Here is an 18,221-nt window from a genome sequence, read left to right on the forward strand (position 1 = left end):
TTTTGTGTTCCCCAATCACCCATTGTTTATTTGTTTTATGTTCACCATTGATACACACACACACACACACACCTCAATCTCTACTTTAACCTCAAAGTAAATGTTTAAAATCCAAAGTTCTGCAGTGTAGAACCAAAAGAAGAACAAATGCTTCACTGTCCCATTACTTACGCAGGGCATAATATATCTCGATAGATCGATTATGATATTTATAATATATATATATATATATATCACTGTCCCGCCAGTGTTATGTCTATATTCCTCACACATAAATTATCCTCCTTGGTGTTATCTTTTGTTTGCCTTTATTGTTATTTGATTTGCGTTTTAGTTCAAATAATTTTGGAGTTATTATGATTGAGAGGTAATCAAGCCAGCAGAGCCTTCATGTGTCTGAAATGTTGCAAACAGCAGCCTCTGCCGCCAGAAGAAATCCAAAGAGCTTCCTGATTCTGCCAAGAGCAAGCGCAGTGAGTGTTGAATGGGAATGTACCAACCATCCTTAAAAACCGAAGTGTAAAGGAAGAGTTAATGCTTAATGTCTGGAGCATTTTGGTACATTCATAAAGTAAGACTAAAAACATTTCTGTGTCTGTAACTCAAAGCGATTGAGCAACATATCCCGTCCTTCTGATTAGAATACGCTCCTCCACCCCTTTGATTCACACACGTTCTATTTCCCCATTCGCTCAGCCCTTTCTGTTCCTAGCTCATTGCTGGAGAAGCACGCGCGGACGACCGGCCTAAATAACCTCCGAAATACAGAATAGTAAGTAACTGACAGCTGTGATTTTAACCCCGTTATTATTGCCAATAACCGGGGGTCGCTATTAATATAGTTAGGCATAGGGATAATTCATGTGAAATGTCAGCATAACTGTCCAGAAAGCCATAGTGCGAGTCATGCTAACCTGCCGGCTAAATGTCAATTTCGACACAAACTGCGCATGAGATATTCAGACAAAAGATGAATCTGAAACGCCCTCAATGCATTTATTGTCGCGCTCTGGACAAGAGGCACATTTATAACAATCCGACGTTAATCATAGCATAGTCTCGATGTTCATCGTAGTGGAGCAGGTGACATGAAATAATATTGGTAGCGAGCACCATATTTATAATGCAATGTACAATGTGCAAAGGTAAAACTTTACTTGAAACATGTCAGTGTTTCCTGTTTGTTTGTTTCTTCAACTGTGTGTTTGTTACGTTCATTAACTAATAATATCTCGTCCATACCCACCTCTTATGAACCTATTCATCTTTAACACCTGTCTCTCTCCCTATGCTCTCAAGAATCGGAAAGTGAGTATGCCAGCGTAGTATACAGTTAGATTTTCTTTTTCATATGTTATAATGGCAAACATACCAAATCAAATGTGTACAGACGACTAATGGTTAGGTAGACTATACGTTTGATGATACACTCACCGAGCACTTTATTAGAACACCTGTACACCTTCTCATGGTGGAGGTGGTGTAATTGTGTGGGGAATGTTTTCTTGGCACACTTGGGGCGTTAATACTAATCAATCATTGTTTGAATGCCACAGCCTATTTGAGTATTGTTGCTGACCATATGCATCCCTTCATGGCCACAATTTACCCATCTTCTTATAGCTACTTCCAGCATGATAATGCACCATGTCGCAAAGCAAAAGTTGTTGCAAACTGGTTTCATGAACATGACAATGAGTTTAGTGTTCTTCAGTTGCCATCCCAGCCACCGGATCTGCATCCAATAGAACACCTCTGGGTTGTGGTAGAACGGGAGACTCACAGCTTGAAAGTGCACCTGAAAAATCTGCAGGAATTGTGTGATGCAATCATGTCATCATGGACCAGAATTTCAAAGGAATGTTTCCAACATCTTGTGGAATCAATGTCACGAAGAATTGAGGCTATTTTGAGAGCAAAGGGAGGCCCTACCCAGTATTAGTATAGTGTTCCTAATAAAGTGTTCGGTGAGTGTATGTTGTGCAGTGCAGATGGCGATGGCTCTTTAAATTTGTTTGTGATTACGAATGATTTCTCACGTGGTTTATTGATTTTGATGCACCAAGGGAAAGGAGAAAACGTGTAATTGTTTTGAAGACACTTTTAACTGTAGGCAGTACTGTAGCCATAATGTATTCCCAAACATTTGTTTTGTTGCGGTTAATAAATGTGCTCTCTTCGGGTCGGCCTAGAGCACAGTATTATAATGTGTGTGTCTGTCTGTTAATGGCTCGCGGCTGGCTGGATAAAGAACGTGTTGAGCAAGTTAACTCCTCCAGTTTTTTTTTTGCTCCTATACACTCACTAAAGAAGGTGAGTCATAGACAGGATGTAGGAAATGGTTTCCTGAATCACAAAACTTTATGGATACAAAAAAGCCAAATAATTGTAATCTATTAAGAGTTGTATTAACTGAATATGGATCAGTCTTGACAATTTGTTTAAAAAAAGAAAGAAAAAAGAAGCGGTTATTGTGTATTCGGAAATGTATTTCCTGTATCTCTACTATCATGCATGCCAGATGTATGAATGGCTGTGATCAAAACTACAGCAGCATCTCTCAATGCATTTAAGAAGTTCTTGCTGTTGCAGGTCATGCTATTATTATTATTGCTATAACATTAATATGAGTGGCACACCGGCAGCATTTGTTTCTGAGCATGTCAGTGTGCTGTTAGCCTCTTCTTTTTTTTTTTAAATCTCCAACTGAAGTGTCATTTACCAAGCCCTAGGCTCTAGTAACCTCGCTAATCATATTATATTACCTTTTTTGTTTGCATGCTCAGGTATGGTTTAGATATAATGTCATTTAGTAGTTGCTTGTCATTGTCGATTAATCTGTCATTCACATTTGTATCATTCATTCTTCGTTGATCTGCCTGATGATTTTCTTGTTTCCTGCATGCCTGGAAATGCACCCTGGGATTGATCCATTGACCTAGCTGTATTTTCCTGAGAATTCTCTTCCTTGGCTCTGTTTCACTCATTGAAAAACATGCTCCTCTGCCTTTGGGAGAGGTTAAAAAGTCGATAGCTGGGTTGAATGGATCAGTCCCTCTGTCTCTAAACTACTCTTTGTAACTAATGCTCCAGCCTGTCACTCTCTCTTTCTCTGCAATGGCTCAAAGATGATGCCTCAGACGAACCCACAGTGCTCTTCAATGGATCAGCCAGAGCATGATCTCCTTCCTCCCAGTCGCAGTCAGGAGGGCTGTACCACTGAGGTTGTGGTGGAGGGTAGGATGAAGGCCGACCCAGGTCAGAGGAATGGGGGCACGGCCTCCTCCTCTCCAGAGAGCGGCAGCCAGAATGGAGACGGCAAGCGCGGTGGGAAGAGCCGCCGCCGTCGGAAACACTCTGCTAACCCTGAGAGCAGTCCCGCCACCGCTGAGAGGAAGGGCCGAGATGAAGGGAAGCTCAGCCAGGGGGACAGCCACCCCCTTGACTCCAGCTCAGTCCTGCTTGGCCTGCGGTCTGAGTGTGCCTCTGTGTGGTTTGACCGTAGTGTGTACGAGCAGGCTGAGAGCCTGTATCAGAGCTGGCTAACACGTTCTGTCAACGGGGCAACCCGGCCTAACGGGTCGCATCACCTGGCCGAGCTCCACTTTGTGGAAGAGTCCCGGCAGCTGATGGCACCAAACTCCCTTGTTCTGCCGAATCGCCCCACCGTACCTGCCACGCCAGATGAGGGGTACCTTTCCCTTGCCCCAACCCCTGCCACCCCGACCACACAGGTCACCACCCCGCCATCCCCTCGCCAGCCAGTTAATGGTTTGCCCCGTATCCCTATGGAGCTGCTGAGGGATGTGTGGATGGAGAAGCCCCTCTATGACCGGGCAGAGGCTGCCTTCTACCAGAATCTGTATGGCAACAACTTGGGCACTACCAACTCACGTATCAGCTGCTCCAGCTCCCCTTCAAACTCTAGAAGTAGCAGTGACCACCCACAAAGCCTTGTGGAGGTGGAGGAGGAGGAAGAGGAAGAGGAGGTGGTCTCGCAGACGAAGGCTGAAGTCTTTCACGCTCTGCACCCTATTAAGGAGGAAGAGGAGCCTGCGGATGTCACAGACGAGGAAAGATTGTCAGTTGAAGGAGTCAGTTTCTTCCTGCACCCAGACAGCGAGAGGGTGTGGCTGGCCAAGGGGCGCTATGAGGCTGCAGAGAGCCATTTCTATGGTCAAGAACAAGCAGCTGCAGCAGTGGAGGGGGCTCAAGGAAAAGATACAGAGGCATCATCGGTCACCTGCACCGGCCCTCTGAGGGACAAGTATGACCCATCCCAGGAGACTGGAGTTCCCCCCAGTGCACTTTCATTTGCTATTTCTCCATTCAGTGTTTAGTATAGTTTATTGGTTTTTATATATGTTTTTGTTCCACTTTTTTTGCTAATTTGTCTTTTTGATGTTTCATTTAATTTGACTTACTTTAACTTTTTAATATTGTTTTTCCTTTTGTCATTGCTTGATTATATTTCTTGATGTTGGTGGTCCTTAAAATGTGCTTCTTTTTTAGGACAATCCCAAAGGTTTTTAATTTGTGTGTGTTTGCATAGAGGTGGGTCAGGAGTGGGTGGGTGAAGTAATCTGACTAAAGAAACATCAAAAGTGAAATACAGTATGACACATGAAATCTTTCATATGGGCTGCATGTTGCCTAAAATAAACAATGTGCTTAGGGATTAAATCTCACCCTATGCTCCTTCCTCACTCTCCATCTCTCTCTTCCTCTCTCACTCTCTGCAGCACCATGAGTGCAGTGGATTGCCTGGCCCAGGAGAAGATCTGGTTTGATAAACCTCGCTATGATGACGCGGAGAGACACTTCTACGAGGGCATGAATGGTCCGTCACGCCCAGCACAGGTACATCTCCCAGACCGTAGAGAGATTGTCAATAACATGTTCAAAGAGCTGGTCCAAGAAGTGGTGTCTGTCTGTCTGTCTCCCACCCTCTCCCTCCCTCCCTCCCTCCCTGGAGTAGTGTCCATGTCTGACCTTGCCCACTGTGTTCCTGTAGGAGATGGGAGCTAACAGCATCCTGCAAGACATTGCCCGGGCCAGAGAGAACATCCAGAAGTCTCTTGCAGGAGTGAGTATAAAACATCTGAGCCTTCTTTCACCATAACTATAGCATTATTAACCATCACCTTAAAAACAGTTATTATTTCCACATACACTGCATGTTCAGAACACAGGCACGCAAGCTTGGCTGAATTCACCATATCTTACCATACAGCTTTTGCTACGTGTCACAACAACGTTCGGTTGTTTGACTTAAATTAAGGGTTACCTTGACCTGTAGTAGCTGATGTAGATAAACTCTTTCAGAGAGGTTATCAATGTTGCTTAGAGAACAAACAGGAGTTTGAGTGTGCATACCTGTTCAAGTTTGGACATGCTTTTCATGTTCAGGTTCAATTAGAGGAAACCCCTAAATGTCGAACTAGTAGTCGTTTTTCTTTTTCGGGTTAGGGTTTTCTTCTAGAAAATCTTTGTTTGGGCATTTCTGTGTTTCATTTTAGTCCTAATCACTCCTGCTGTGTGCGTGTGAGAGATTTCAGAGAGATTTCCCTCTGAGAGAATGTTTTTTTTTATTTATTTTTTTGTCTTTGGCCCTTTTGCCAGTGTCCTCCAATGCGGTTGTAAATTTTTTCAGACTTCACTTATTTCCATGATGTGTGTGTAGTTGTGTATGAGTTCTCGCATGACTAATTAACCCCTCCTCTCACTTTTGATTTCTCTGTCCTTCCTCTTCCCATTAGCTACTATTCCCTCTGCACCTGAGCACCTCCAACTTCATGTTACTCTTTCCCTCCCTTCCTACCTTTTCCCTTGTATCCCTATCCCCTGTTCCATCCCTAACGCTCCTCCCAGCTGAAGAGTTCGCTGTTGCCTAGCAGAGGGAATGGCCAACCTCCCCTGAATCGCCAACCCCAGCTCGTAAGTGTCCCACCCTGAGTGACAGTAACTCCCCCTACCAAACACTAGATATACTTGCGCCGGTATTAGAATTCTCAAACCCGTATACCTTCCTTCCAAAATACTCCAGAAATACCTTTTAGCGGACTTTCTACATGACTCAAACTTGCCAGTAGTTTCTCTCTCTCCGGCCATCATTACCAGCCCAAAGGTCAGATTTATGACCTCCTCCACCCCTTGCCCTCAGACAAGTTATTGATCATGCCTTGTGATGCTTGTGTGCAAGCTTATTTGGACGATGTTAATTAAACAATCGTTGATGGTTTTAGTAATGGCAAAATATACAGGTGGAGACTGTATAGACAGAAATAAACCGGTATAAGCTTTAATACCTTATTCACCTGGTAATACATTATACCTGTTTAACCTAGGGCCAACTGACAAATACACACACAATTATTTGCTTGATTCTGAAAACGAATTATATTTTACACTACAGCATCTGGCTGTCTCCCAGTCTGGACAAAGCCTGTTGTCACTTGGGTTGGGACTTGAGTTCCTCAGGGTGTGTGGTTGTAGTCCTGTATATAGCATTATGGCAATGTGGAAGATTATTGTATGCTCCCCTCGTGAGACACTCCCACACCCTTCATCCCACCTCTGGACACCTCTCTCCCTTTCAGTTTCACCCCTTCCATCTCAACCTCCCTTTATGGTGTGTATGCTTCTATCTGGTCTCCATGGCTGCCCCTGCTCTGTTTACTCCCTTTCTAGGTACAGGTGAGATGGATGTTTGTGTGTTGAAGCAGTGTGCTGGTCACCTTCAGGGTTCTTATGGTTTGACACTTCACTGTGTAATCAATCGCTCCAGATGGGTTTCCTAATGCTCTCCTCCTATCATCACTAAACCCTCAGACTGTTAAATAGTTTTCCATCTGACCGGGACCGCTTTGCAGGAGCAGGAATTGTAGTTGCCATTATGTGCTTTAGGCTGATGTCAATTATGTTCATGTGCTATGATCTGCACCATCTCTGATCTCTGTTTGTGGTCTTACCCAAGCCAGGCCACTGGTGACATGCTGACTCCTCTGGTGTGTGTGTGTGTGTGTGTGTGTGTGTGTGTGTGTCTAGAGCACAGGTAGTGGGGCTGGAGATCAGGGGGAGCTCGTCACGCGCATCAGGGGCTTGGAGTTGGAGAACAACAGCCTGCACCAAGGTGTGTGTGCGTGCGTGTGTGTGTGTGCTTTTACTCACTCAGGTGTTATAAGTGCTCTTTAAGCTAATTGACTCTTACTTGCTTTGTGTTTGTCAGTGGTTGAGGACTTGCGGTCGGCACTCTCCCGGTTGGAATGTAGGGTAGCAGATCTGGAGAAGTCGCCGGTGACAGCAGGAGCCCCCGCTCCCTGTACAAATGTGAGTTTCTCCTTTTCTTCCTCATTGGTCAATGATAGTGACCCATTTCAACACATTTTTCAGCTTGTATTGATGCAGGCTTTACACTTTCTAAATACTAATTGTGTTGAATGAACAATGCAGGACTGGATTTGGCTGGTTTGGAAAGAGATCGCAATTAATTCAATTCAATTTAACTTTATTTCAGACACACAGGTCCATATCAGAAAAATAATAAAAATACAATACGAGGACAACAGTACAGAAATATGTATGAGATCATGGCATTTCACAAATCCACAGTGATCAAAACACATACATTTGATCCAATGTTTAAAAGACTAGAGGAATACCGTGTCACTTTGTGTAGGCTCAGTTAGCCATTATAATTAAAACATTTTAATCAATTAGCCAACACATACATTTATATATGAAATTCCTCAACACAGCATGAAAGGTGGGAACATTACTAGTCACAAACATGACTTGTACTTGTCCATCTTGGGAGCTTCCGCAAGATTTTGAATGCATCATTAAATGCCACCTGAAGCTTTTTCATTTTTGCTTTACTATAACTGCACCACAGGTGGGCTGTATCGCGTGGAGTACAGTAGGCTTTAAAAAAAGCTGTTTTAACATAATCTGTATACATATGAAATTTGCGTTCCAGCATATTGGCTTATGCATACAGTTTGCAACACTGGCACTGCACATCGTCATCATCACATAAATCATTCCTGATGATATGACACAAATATCTTACTTTGTTCACCACATTTAGTGCTTGGTCTGCCATAAAGAATGAGGGAAAATGTTGCTTCTGGTCCTCCTTGGTTTTAGCAATCATGATAGACTCTCTTTAGAGTTAAATTTGATATCATACTGCACTTGAGCAGACTCTAAGCAGTTGTAAGCCAGCACTATAAGGAGACAGGACGACCAAATCATCAGCTAAGATGGTTAATAAGACTATTCCCTACTATACTGTACATCCAGTCTTACACTCTTAACTTTTTAGAAAGATCATCCATATACAAATTGAAGAGAACAGGTGACAGTATTGCACCTTGTCTGACCCCATTGGTCACTAGGAAGGGTGCAGATATGCTCTTAACCATCTAGCTTGCATGGTTTGATGTGAATACCAAAAATGCGAGATCCTTGTCAAATATGGGGGGACCCCTCACTCTTGTAGTTTAACAAACAATTTACCATGATTTAATTCAGTCAAATGCTTTGGATGCATCAAGAAAACACATAAATATTGTAGTGTTGTCTTCTATACTTATTAACAACTTCAGTGCATAAATACACACATCTGTGCTGTGTTTATTTTTAAAACCGAATTGATTGTCATGGTTATTATGTATTCTTGAAGCCTATCCAAGAGATTTTTTTCTAATACTTTGGAACATATGCTAGCCAGGGCACTTGGTCTGTAATTTTCTATACTGGATATTTTACCGGTTTTGTCTTTGACAACTGGCACTAATAACACAGACAAAATAGAGTCAGGTAGTATACCATGCATTAACAATCCAGAAAAACACATAGCAAGTAACACTCTATGGCTAGCTTATTTCAGATGTTCTGCTGTTATTTGATCAAGGCCACATGCTTTGTTCACTGCCAATTTCTCAATGGCATAGCACACTTCATCAGGTCTAATAACCACACCATCATTGTTACAAACATCACCAACATTAAATTCATCACTCCTAACACAGTTAAAAATATCCCTATAATGTTTTCTCCACAATTCATCAGTTTTTTTAGTCCCAGTAACCCCATCAATACTAGATGGCAAGGGCATCTTACTGTTATTGATAAGCTTAACTTCTTTCCAAAATTCATAGACATTATTCTGCTGAAGCTTTTTAGTGGCACATTGTTGGGGATAATGATGAAATGTCAGGTTCCTGATCCACTTCCCTCTCTTCACTCCAGGGAACCGCCATCCAGCAGCAGAAGACCAGCGCCCCGGAGGAGGAGGAGGAGGAGGAGGATGATGATATTGACCTGTTCGGCAGCGATGAAGAGGAAGATGTAGAGGCAGAGCGACTCAAGGAGCAGAGGGTGAAAGAGTATGCTGAGAGGAAGGCCAAGAAACCCACCCTCATCGCCAAGTCGTCAATCCTATTAGATGTTAAGCCTGTAAGTCCCCCCCCCCACCACCACCTGTATTTCTCTCTTTCACTATACTGTATTTAATGGTATTTGTCACCCCCAGTGTGTGTCTGACATTACTTGTTATGTCAGACACATATGTTAATGTAATTCATATATCACTCCCCCCACCTGGCTCTCTCTTTCCCAGTGGGATGATGAGACAGACATGGCTAAGCTGGAGGAGTGTGTGCGTACAGTGCAGGCTGACGGTCTGCTGTGGGGCTCCTCTAAGCTGGTGCCCGTGGGCTACGGCATCAAGAAGCTGCAGATCCAGTGTGTGGTGGAGGACGACAAAGTGGGAACAGACCTGCTGGAGGAGGAGATCACCAAGTTTGAGGACTACGTGAGTACAGAAATGATACACATACATATGTCTCTGTTATTGGTCCTCAATTAAATTAAGGTCACAAATATTGTATGTCTGTACATGTGTAAAGACCCTAGTCTTCACACACTCACTCCTTGTACTGTTGACTCCTGACAAATGCCAATTGTTAATGTACAGTGCCCTCCATAAGTATTGGAAAGAGGATGCATTTTGTCTTCTTTTAGCTCTATACTCCAACAGTTTGGATTTGAAATCAATTACTATGAGGTTAAAGTAGAGCTTGACAGGTGTTTCTAGTTAGTCAGGTGTGTACCGTCACATCATTTGTGCAGGCATAAGAAAGCTGTCAATATTTATTCTAGGCTTTACATTTGCCTTTGGGGTCTGCTATTGGTGTCTGTCAACGTGAGGACCAAAGAGATGTCAATGCACTGAAATATCAGAAAAATCTATCAGAAACATAGCCAAAACCTTAGACTTACCAAAATCCACAGTTTGTAACATCATTAAAAAAGAGAGAAAGCACTGGCTTCAGAGGCAGAGGCTTCATTGCAAGGTGCAAACCTCCTAGTTATCCTCAAAAAGGATGGTCAGGTTACAGTTTGCTAAAATGTACCTAAAAAACCTGCAGAGGTCTGAACCGGTAAGACAGATAAGACAATTGTTGTCATGTACCAGAATGATTGCAAGAGGAAAGTTTTGAGAAAAAAGGATCTGCCCAAGATTTACAGCATGCCACCTCATCTGTGAAATGTGGTGGAGGGGGTGATATGGTTTGGGCATGTATAGCTGCCACAAGAACTGGATAACTTGTCTTAATTGATTATGTTACTGCTGACAGCAGCAGCAGAATGTATTCTGAAATGTACAGAAACATCTTGTCTGCTTGAGTACAATCAAATGCCTCCAATTCATTGAATGGTGCTTCATCATACAAGTAAGACAATGACCCCCAAACATACTGCCATAGCAACTGGGGGATTTTTCAGGTCCCAAAAAGCGGAAAGTTCTTGACTAGCCAAGTCAATCTTCACATTTAAATCCAATTTAACATACATTTCATTTCCTGATGATAACACTTTAGGCAAAAAGACCTAAAAACAAACAACTGAAAATGGCTGCAGTACAGGCCTGGCAAAGCATCACCAGAGAAATATACCCACCGTCTGGTGGGGTTAATGGGTCAGGCAGTTATTGCATGCAAAGGATTGTTGACTAAATACTAAACATGAGTAACTTCATTTGGATATCAAATGTTTTTTTAGTTTTTTTTTCCAAATGTCTTTTGGAGCCCTGAAATAGTATGTTTAAAAAATATTTTACTTTTGAAATGGTGAACCGTAGTAATTGTTTGATTTCAAATCCGAACTGTTGGAGTGTACAGCTAATGCTACCTCTTTCCAATACTTGGAGGGCACTGTATGTGCTAAACTGAACTATGCAGCGATATGGAGTATGGTTATCTGATGTGTGCTGGAGGTTAGCCTAGTACTGTGAATATCTCTTCTCTTCTGTTGCAGGTCCAAAGTGTTGATGTAGCGGCTTTCAACAAGATCTGAGTTCACCCCCCACCCCATCCCTGCTTTGCTGTTGTTTGCATCACGCAGTTAATAATAAAGAGCTTTTGGTGCACACTAACTCCTGTTGTCTGTCTTCTTGTATTGAGTAAACACCTGTATGGTGCATGTGGAAAACAGCAATAGGAAAATAATGGTCAAATCTATCCCAAGAAGTGCAGGGGGAAGGTCCTATACAATCCAGAGCTATTGTCACCTTTGGGTAATAACTCTGTATCTGTAATTCAATATCAGTTATTATCAATTATTTGAATTTACTATAAGAAAATGGAGAAACTTGATCTTAAAACCTTCAGTTTTTCAACGTAATTGATCGCTGACAATAAATGCCCTTTTTGCAATTATTGAATTGTAAATTCTATGTATTTTGAAAATTAACTGCATTGAAATTCTGTTGACCCCAACCCAGCTTGGATGAAGTATTAATTCATAAAAACATACATGAGAAATCACAATGGTGTAGAATAATGTATTTATTTGTTAATTATTTTGAAAGCTGACAGCAACAGGGGGAGGTTGAAGGAGACACTGTAGTAATGTCCCCTCCAACTTGGAGACTTCTTTGTCTCTATGGTGAACATGATCATTCCTCACACCTAGATATGGTAATATTAATACCAGTCTTGATCATCATAATCGTCTTGATAATCATAATCGTCTTGATAATCTGTGTGCCTGCTCTTTTTTGTGGCCAAATCCTTTGTACAAATGCCTACAGTGGATCCCAAACCAAGCCAGAACCCAGGGCAAAGATCATTTAAATCAATTTCAACTTTGTGGAGGAGGACCAGCTTCTCATAGAATCTGTTGAAGAAGGAAATAGTTCCTGCCTCATAGTCGAGGAAGACTCCTATTCTGGAAGACTTATCACCATGGATATCTTTCTTCTCGTTTTTGTGCCAGAAAGAGAAACCGCCATGACTACATTCAAGACACCAGGACAGAGCATTCCGTCCGAATCGACACTCATTTAATAGACCAGACCTCTGTATTTGGTTGTAAGCGACTGCTATCTTAACCCCTTCCTCCCCTTTCCAAGCTACCTCCCAGTAATAGCGATCTTTCACATTGCTCTTTAACGGTGCACACATCACTTGAGCGATGTTTTTAAATCTGAAAACATTCGAACTCTTTGTCTGCTCCTTGTCCACCCTGGTCACCACCCTGTTTTTCTCAGTCAATCGGAGTTTCCCAAATGCTGTGGCAGGATCCAGTTCAGGGACAATGTAATCTGCAACCAGAGAACATAACACTGAATTATTTTTGTAAATTAAATTACAAAATCAAGTTCTGAGACTGTATCTGAGTATTAATCTAGTGTGTGGCGCAAATGTGTTTCACTCACATGGTAAGAACTGCTTCGTTGTGATATCAGCCAGATAAGAAGAGAGACGGCGGATCTCCCACAGAGAATGGTCTTTCTGTCAAATGGTGTCAGAGTGCAACGTTTTGCATAGATACGGTGAATGTGAAGAACTAACTCCCGTAAATTAAAATGCTTTATATGAAATGAATGACTGTAGTCAACAAGGTGCAACACCGCTTCATAAGCATTTTATAAATAAATGTTTACGTCAATGGATAAACACTGAATTATTATCCATGTAGTAAACAATAATATAAAGTAAACAAAGATGTAAAGATATCAATATCAAAGGTGGCATATGAAGTTAAACCATACAGTCCAAAAAGCCTCGTCATACAAGAAACAGAGAGAATTATTCATAAAAGAAAGATCAATGTCTTACTTGTCCTCTTTGAGACATCTTCACACATTTAACGCAACCAGTCCTGTCCTGTATTTTCTGTTGGAATGAGACTGATCTCACGTATACAAATAAAACTCGCGATGAAATGCAGGCCGAGCCAAAAGCAGAAATGAAACTTAAGGGGAGAAAACGAAACCTACCTATTTAGTCATGATTTATGAAAAATAACTGTCTAAACATTAACATTGATTCATATTTGTTGATATTTAAGTGACATTTGTATAAAATGTGGTTTTTAAAACATGTTTTAAGGTCAAATAAATGCAGCCAATGCAAATCACTGTATATGAGATATTGAAAAGACAGATGAATATGCCCTGGTTGAATTTGGGATTGAAAAAAAATTAAAGTTTAATAGCAGTATGGGAATTGCAGTGCACCTAACACTTTGGAGTGGACAACTACTGTGTAACGTGGAAGTTTCCAATGCCAATGGGAATTAGTTTCACTGGTTACCACACTGCTGATGACTCTGCCAACTGTATTAAGATCTTGTTGCATTGGCATAGTATTATGCTATACGTATCAACTCTTAATAAGATGTTCTTATATATTTAATTCTGTGTAGCTGGTAAACTAAATCTGGTACATGCATCAGCTTTCAGCTTCTGACAATTATGTTTGATTATGCATGGGCTATGTACAATTTAACAAATGAATAAATAAATAAATAAATACATACCTTAGATTAACATAAGATCTGTGTAAAACGTGTGTTTCATTTGACCAGTGGAATGAAAGCAGTATTTTAATATTATTAAGTCAGGTGATGATTTACATACATATTACACTGTATCTGTCAACATATTACACTGTATCTGTAAACATCTAGCATATATGGGCACCAATCTATACACAACTCTACTGAGGGTAGAAGTCCAAAAAGACAAATCAAGTTCAATACAAAGAGGCCACTCTTTGGGGTGCACAATTCAAACTCATACATTGAAGATGCTTCTACTCCTACCGAGTCAGTCACTAACCCCCCCCCCCCCCTTTCTCTTTCCTCTCCCTTTTCTCCCTGACACTCTCCTCTGCCCTCTCACCCTAGGGAGGACAGGGTTATGCTGGATTTGGAGCCCAGCCACACTGCAGGGTAGAGGGGCTGTGTGAAGGAGGTCTGCACCTTGTGTAGGAGGATGACTCTCTTAGGTGTGATGCTGTAGAAGCACAAGAGCCCCGTCCCCTGGTTCACGAACACCCCTATCCTGCGAGACAGTGCACTTGAGGGAACAACTACTTGGGTGATCTGGTTGTCATGGTTGAATTCATATGAGGAGGGGGAGCAACGAAGGCTCCAGGAGAAGGAGTTACGTCCAAGGCCGCAGTCATTGGCAGAACCCTATGGGTGTACAGAACACTAGTAAATTGAATTGCAAGACATCGCCAACATTGTGATACGGCACTTTGCAAAAAAAGGGAAACATTTAGAAATTATCTGCTGTACCTTCCTTGCAATGCTCTCGTAGGTGATTCCCAGTTCCATCTGCCACCCCTTCCACTCAGCCTCCCAGTAAACACACCCCTGCAGGACCTCGCGGCACAGCGCCTGCCCCCAGGTATCAAAGCGGTCTGGGTGGTCAGGGTACGGCTGGACATCCCCTCTGCGACTGACCGTGCGGTTCCTCTCAGACAGAGATAGCTCCCGGTGCACCGTGAACGGGTCCAGAGAGAGGGGACAGAAAACTGTATAGGGTTAGAGGGAGAGCATTTGTGTTTGTCAGACTCAAACCCTGATAAAGGCTATACGCTGAAATGTGATGGTTTGAACAATAAATAACCTATACAATCCACTTCCATTGTCTTCCAAGAGTGGCAGGATATTTTCTTCTTTTCTGTTTGTCATGTTGTCAAGCCATGTGTGGGTGACAGAGAGAGTTAGAAAGTGAGTGAGAGAGAGTGTGTGTGTAAGCCAGGATGGGTTAGTGGAAAAGTACTGTAAGTGACAATGGCTTTGTGTGTGATTGGGCAGCACTCACATTGTAGGAGCTCATCTCTGTCACCTGGCACGGCAGCATGTGCAGCATGGGCTTCTTTCACTGTCAAGGAGGGAGACATGAGAAATGCTCTTATTCAACAACATCACAAGAAACAATAGCTGCTTCTGCTGACCCTGCCTGAGCAGAGCATAAGCCACATTATCGTACCAGGCAGGTAAGGGTATAATTGTACTATATGATGTATGTACAGAATGTACCAAAGAGATGATCCAGGAAAAGTGTGAACACACACTTACCAGGGCTGGGCGTGGCAACTTGAAGAAAACTCACATTCTTTACTGTGAAAAGAGTGAATGAATGACACACAGGACAGGATTCACTTCACTGCAACCACAAGGAAATGTGGTGCCAGACATGACATTCCAATTCACCAGGATACGATTTGATTGCAATGGGAAAAGATGTGGGGACGAGGCATGCAATAGAAAAGTATAACTCTCCCCACTGACCTTCGTGGGTGATGCTTGGGAACTCTCCTCGGTACAGATCCTCAAGGCGCTCTTTCAGGTCAGAGATGGCTTTCCTCACTGCCCCAAAAGAGAGGTGTGTGTTCACCGTGACAATATTTGCCACACCAGGCCGCGCCGGACCACAATAGGACTGGCAGATCTACCGTGGGGGAGGGGGAGAGAGAGTCAGTCAGAACAGTACTTGCATCACCCCTACTTCTATACAGTATATGTTGCATAGAGACATGAATATGAGGTTGATATTGATTCAATGCACTTAAAAGCGAAGTTTAATCCAAAGTGAATTTGTATAATAAATATCAATCTGGTCAGATTGGTTGGGATTATCTGACTGGCCACCTATCATAGAGGAGTTAAGAGGATTGGTTGTGTTTCATCATCGACTGGGCCTCACCTGGGTGAGCTGGACATAGTCCTGGTTGTGAGAGAGCATCTCCAGCATCGAGTCTCTTTTCTTCAGCTCAGTGATCTCCTGCACCAGACGTTGCAGCTGGCCCTCCACTCGACTCATCTCCGCCTTCTCCTGAGCTCTGATCAGCTCCTTCATCTCAGAGCGACGCTGCTCCACAAAGTCCAACAGCTCGGAGAAGATCTTGTTACTGTCTTTCACTGCTGCCTTCGTCACACGCTGAGGAAAGAGAGGGACATAGTTTGCCTTTCTATTGCTAGTGTGGAGACACATAGCCCTGCAATATTAATGTAGCAAAATGAACTCCCACAGAACACTTCCTAAACACACTCATGTCTTTCCCTCTCTCTAAAAAGGACTCATAACCATTCCATTCCCATGGTCCCTGCTCACCGTGAAGGATTTGACAGCCTGCTTCAGCCCATACAGCTCTGTCTCCCTCTCCTGGATCCGCTGGTGGAGCTGTCTCTGTGTGTCCCTCAGCAGCCTCTGTAGGAGCAGCATCAACAGCAACAGAGCCCCACATGGAAGACACAGGGTTAAAGTTCAAGCATCATGTTGCCCTGACACTGAGCGAGTCATCAACAGAATGTATTACAGAATTCCCTTCACCTCTCCATCATTCCTTTCAGGCACGACTGCGGACACATCAAATGTGGCATGGTGAAATCCATAGTCCTCTGAGGGTCCTGGGGGGGCTGAGGGGCCGTCGCTCAGCCTCACTTTGCCCAGTTTCTCCAGCATGTCGGCCAGTACCGTGTTCTTGCCCAGGGTGGGTCTGGGGCTGAAGGTGAGTCTGCATTGGGGACAGCTGCAGGCCTCCTGCCCCTGTCGTTGGTCCCAGTAGTCCTTCAGGCAGCCCATGCAGTAGCTGTGGCCACAGGGGATGGTGACCGGGTCCCTAAAGACATCCAGGCAGATTGAACAGCGAAACTGGTCATCATCCATCATGAAAGGAGCCTGAGCCATTGCTGCTGGAGAGAATCACACATACATACAAGTCATTAAGTCGAAATAATTAGACAGAGAGTTATTTTAGTTATTTCGGCTAGATTACAATAACACTGTATTGCAGATATAAATAATGAGCAGCTCTATTTTCATCGCAGAGATTTCTACCATTATTAAATACACTTCTCTGCCGCAACAACCTCACCTCTTCCTTGTGCCTTAGATTACTGTTAATTATTGGAAGATGTTGGTTATTGGAGCTCACGAAACATAGATTTGCCTGCCCTGCCCTGCCCTGTCCTCCCCAACACAAACGCTTCCCTTCACAAACATTGGAATGTGGGAGGAGTCATATACACTGATGGAAGACTTTTCTTTGAGCGCCATCTTCTGGTGGGAATAACAAACTGCTCGCTCTATCGTTCTCTCTCTCTCTCTCTCTCTCTCTCCCCCCCCCCTCTCTCTCTCTCTCACACACACACACACACACACACACACACACACACACATACAAGTATAATTAATTGACTAATTACAGAATGAATGATTCAATTTGTTGAAGAAAAAAATTTAAACAAAGCAAACCGTTTCAGATCAATTTTTATTCACATACGTAAAGCGATCATCCGATCAAATCCAGGACAGCAGCTTATTTAGAATTGGAATAATTGAATATGATATCTCTCTTTGCATCCTTTAAGTGCACTGTGTGAAAAAGCGCTGTAGTTGGGTAAAGTCGGCACATCCATAAATAGTTGGAATATTAAAAGTAGTAGCGCCATACATTATGAAAATGGACACGTATAAACGTTGGTTGAGGCAGCCCACAAGTTTAGGGGCAATCCAAGAGGTTAATATGTAACACACACCCCTATCAAGGACATTTCTTCAGAAATTGTTCAGAGAAGAGATAGTTTTGATTTGGTTTGCTGAAACCTGTCTTCACAGGTATAATTTTGGTCTGCAGTACTGGAAAGAGTCAGAGTAACATTATATGCAGATTTATTTCAACTCCCTCACCTCATTGCTCCTCTCCAGGTATACCTTCAGCTTTGTGAGGATCCTGTTGCTATCCAGCACAGCCTCCCTTGCAGAGCGCTGACAAAAGGAAAGAGTCTTTAGAGAATGACTTGAATGCCTGTTCAGTTCCTGCCCCAGTCAAATATTATGTCTTGGCACAGGGCCCTTAATTACCCTTTGTTTTTAATTTAATAAATACCATTTTGTTTTGAGTGCTTTG

At 42.8% G+C, this 18,221-nt stretch overlaps 2 protein-coding genes and 1 long non-coding RNA gene across 4 annotated transcripts; 1 reads left to right on the plus strand and 2 right to left on the minus strand.

Annotated features, from left to right (window-relative positions):
* The first annotated feature begins 706 nt into the window (after positions 1-706).
* eef1db (eukaryotic translation elongation factor 1 delta b (guanine nucleotide exchange protein)) lies at positions 707-11,443 on the plus strand. The gene is made up of 8 exons (XM_083670940.1): positions 707-772; positions 4,743-4,860; positions 5,015-5,086; positions 7,048-7,132; positions 7,229-7,329; positions 9,256-9,462; positions 9,626-9,820; positions 11,326-11,443. Exons 2-8 carry the CDS (start codon positions 4,747-4,749, stop codon positions 11,362-11,364), a joined length of 813 nt encoding a protein of 270 aa, XP_083527066.1. The 5' UTR covers positions 707-772; positions 4,743-4,746; the 3' UTR covers positions 11,365-11,443.
* A 404-nt stretch (positions 11,444-11,847) lies between these two features.
* On the minus strand, positions 11,848-13,250 carry LOC310805330. Its single transcript, XR_014554236.1, has 3 exons — positions 13,131-13,250; positions 12,728-12,803; positions 11,848-12,613 (listed from the first exon to the last, which is right to left on the minus strand). It is a non-coding gene; the product is annotated as an uncharacterized lncRNA (long non-coding RNA).
* Positions 13,251-13,472: 222 nt separating this feature from the next.
* Positions 13,473-17,299, minus strand: LOC310805323 (tripartite motif-containing protein 16-like protein). 2 transcript variants are annotated; one of them, XM_083670932.1, is made up of 9 exons: positions 17,187-17,299; positions 16,643-17,004; positions 16,424-16,519; positions 16,016-16,249; positions 15,601-15,760; positions 15,388-15,429; positions 15,131-15,190; positions 14,599-14,837; positions 13,473-14,493 (listed from the first exon to the last, which is right to left on the minus strand). In XM_083670932.1, exons 2-9 carry the CDS (start codon positions 16,997-16,999, stop codon positions 14,194-14,196), a joined length of 1,488 nt encoding a protein of 495 aa, XP_083527058.1. In that variant the 5' UTR covers positions 17,000-17,004; positions 17,187-17,299; the 3' UTR covers positions 13,473-14,193. The 2 variants fall into 2 exon arrangements, with proteins under 2 accessions (XP_083527058.1, XP_083527059.1); XM_083670933.1 differs by having other exon boundaries at positions 16,643-17,001; positions 17,187-17,285.
* Between the last annotated feature and the right edge of the window lie 922 nt (positions 17,300-18,221).

Source organism: Argentina silus (assembly GCF_951799395.1).
Source record: "Argentina silus genome assembly, chromosome: 6".
NCBI lineage: Eukaryota > Metazoa > Chordata > Actinopteri > Argentiniformes > Argentinidae > Argentina > Argentina silus.

Excerpts from the sequence above, each read along its gene's own strand:
- eef1db (XM_083670940.1), top strand. The coding sequence starts at position 4,747 with ATGAGTGCAGTGGATTGCCTGGCCCAGGAGAAGATCTGGTTTGATAAA. Across the intron at positions 4,861-5,014 it reads GTCCGTCACGCCCAGCACAG|GAGATGGGAGCTAACAGCAT; the intron begins GTACATCTCCCA and ends GTGTTCCTGTAG. Across the intron at positions 9,463-9,625 it reads TCCTATTAGATGTTAAGCCT|TGGGATGATGAGACAGACAT; the intron begins GTAAGTCCCCCC and ends TCTCTTTCCCAG.
- LOC310805323 (XM_083670932.1), bottom strand. The coding sequence starts at position 16,999 with ATGGCTCAGGCTCCTTTCATGATGGATGATGACCAGTTTCGCTGTTCA. Across the intron at positions 16,250-16,423 it reads AGGCTGTCAAATCCTTCACG|CGTGTGACGAAGGCAGCAGT; the intron begins GTGAGCAGGGAC and ends CTCTTTCCTCAG. Across the intron at positions 14,838-15,130 it reads CAGAGATGAGCTCCTACAAT|TTTTCTGTCCCCTCTCTCTG; the intron begins GTGAGTGCTGCC and ends AACCCTATACAG.